The sequence below is a fragment of the Pteropus vampyrus genome, unplaced genomic scaffold (assembly GCF_000151845.1).
Source record: "Pteropus vampyrus isolate Shadow unplaced genomic scaffold, Pvam_2.0 Scaffold170, whole genome shotgun sequence".
NCBI classification, from domain to species: Eukaryota; Metazoa; Chordata; class Mammalia; order Chiroptera; family Pteropodidae; genus Pteropus; species Pteropus vampyrus.
Window position 1 is genome coordinate 2,383,802 of NW_011888951.1, and position 2,429 is coordinate 2,386,230.

The 2,429-nt window shown below is 55.6% G+C and overlaps 1 protein-coding gene across 1 annotated transcript in view; it reads left to right on the forward strand.

Annotated features, from left to right (window-relative positions):
* The window catches only part of SSBP3 (single stranded DNA binding protein 3), a 155,259-nt gene that overhangs the window by 134,838 nt on the left and 17,992 nt on the right, over positions 1 to 2,429 (forward strand). Inside the window, exons 7-8 of the mRNA XM_011370432.2 lie at positions 1,173 to 1,239; positions 1,356 to 1,432. Of these exons, the coding sequence (XP_011368734.1) occupies positions 1,173 to 1,239; positions 1,356 to 1,432 (144 nt within the window). The remainder of the gene's footprint in view (positions 1 to 1,172; positions 1,240 to 1,355; positions 1,433 to 2,429) is intronic.

Sequence of the window (2,429 nt, forward strand, 5' to 3'; positions counted from 1 at the left end):
CACACACCCCATTCTGAAGCTATACAATGAGGACTCATCCCTTTTCTTCCTACCATTTCATTCCAAAACCAGCTTGGGGTTCACCATTGGGCCAAAGGTAGACCAGCTCCCCACTCAGCCATCCACACAGCAGTGAGCAGGATGGGGGTGATGGTCCCTATCACAGGTGCCTCAGACACACTGGTACCTACAGGTGGAGAAGGGTGATCAGCTTTTCCAGAGGCTTTTCTTAAAGGCAAGGGCCCATGTTTAGTCCTAAGGCATAGGGCTCTGGAAGCAAACTTTTGCCCCAGCTCTGCTTCTCTCTCTCCTCAGATGGCAGCTGAGATAACTTCAGTCCCAAGTAAATCACTTTTAATAGGTTTTCACAGAGGTCGTGCCAAGCGTTCACTCAGGAAACCCATGGCACCCTGTCCTCGCCTTCTTAGTCGTAACTGCACCCGCATCTACCACTTGTGTCAGGCTTTGGGGAGCAGATCCTCATTCAGCATCCTGCTCCCCCCTCTCCTGGAGCCCCCTTCTTCACCCTCGGTGTGGGAAGGAGGCACTTCATGTGAGGGAGTCAGGAGTCCAGAGTGCTCATGCCAGCTCTGCCAGTAGGAGCCTGGGGGCTCTTAGGCCTCTGGGCCTCATTTTCCCTTGTCTCAGTCCCAAAGGCTACCTCCACCTCTGTTCCCTTTTACAAAGAACCTCCCATTAGGATAGGATTTTTAACTAGCGTGTGTCTCACAGTTTGGAGGTAGGGATAAAATGAATTACGTCTCCAAAAGGCATAGGAAAGGCAGGGTTTGGCTTAGACCACAGCAGCTAGGGTTTGGTGGTAAATGGGAGGGGACACTGCTGCCTCTGAGGAGTGTGTGGCAGACACCGCAGCCAGAGCGTGACCAGGCTCTGGCAGGTACACAGACCCACACACACAGCAGGGCGGAGCAATGGTTTCTCTCCCACAGATGAAGCTCGGACCCACCCATGCTAATTTTCGCTGACGCCAGCTCAGGCCGATTGCCACTCCCAGGGGCCCTTTCCCCGCCTGGCAGGCAGCAGGAATGGTCTTGGGGAGGCCATGAGTGGCCCTAAACGGTCAGGCGAGGAGCTGTGGCAGGCAGATGTGTCCCCTTCTGTTCCCTAGCTCGGGAAGCAGCTGCACAGCTCATGTCTCTCATCTCTTTCAGCCTCCGGGAGGAGTTCCTGGGACACAGCCACTGCTGCCCAATTCCATGGATCCCACACGACAACAAGGTAGAGTGAGCGAGCGTGGTGTCTGCCTGGGGCGTGGGGCGTCCCGAGGGGCTCCTTCTCCCTCTATTGTCTCCCCCTGCCTCTGCCTCTCACAGCTCACCTATTCTCTCACGCAGGGCACCCCAACATGGGAGGATCGATGCAGAGAATGAACCCTCCCCGAGGCATGGGGCCCATGGGTCCCGGCCCACAGGTAAGCCTGTCTGTCTGTCCATCTCCCTGGCCATCTGTGTGCCCCCGCCTTCTCTCCTCTTTCCACAGTCTGTCAGTCTTTCCACGTCGCTCAGCTAGCAGAGGTGAAAGGAAAGGGTGTGACTAGGTCCCCAGTTGCCGTCTCTGTCCAAGGCTGGGCTGGACTCACACACAGCCAAGAACAGTCCCCTCAGTAGGCAGAGTTGAGGGGCCCCCAGGGAGCTGAGGAAGAGGGGCATCTTGGAGCCTCCCAGTGACAGACCCTTTCAGGGGAGGGGTGTGCCAGCCTTTGGTGTGAGGATTTTGGAAGGCAGAGGGAGCATAGTGTGGGTCCTACAGGAACCCCAAAGCCTCCTCCCATTTTGGGTGGGTGGACTTGAGCTGGCTCAAGGGTCACGGTTTATTGTCACCCAAAGGTAGAACAAATGAGTGGGGGTCCTAGCTCTGTTTGCAGTTCACCATTTGTCCTTGGACAAATCACTTTGACCTCTGTGGGCCCCAGCAGGCCTCTGTTTGCCCACCTGTCCAACAGGGAGGAAGTCTGTATCCATGATTCTCAGTGATGCCACCCCATGTGAGCGGAGGCCTGGCTGGCCAGGGCCCCAGCCAACTGCAACCCAGAGCTTTTGCCTCTTCCGCATACCGGGGTCCTGCCTGAGATTTCTTCTCACCAGAGGGCTCCATTGCAAAAGAAAAGAACCATTTAGAAACTCTAGAAGAAATTGTTTCAAGTGCTCTGCCTACCTCTTTACAGTTACAACAGTGGTTGCTCCTTGTGACCAACTCCATACCCCACGGGTACGGGCCCCACGGGACCATAGTGCAGGGGTCTGACAGGCCATTCCCATCTACGGCCTTCTCGCTGCTGGCTCTTACTCTTCTGAGTATTTGAATGTGGCTCTGTTCCCTGAAGGAGCCATGACAGAGAGTTTGCTCTGCTCTTCCCTCCTTGGGAATTTCCTGGATTCTGACTGCCTGAAAGAAGCTAGAAGTCTGGC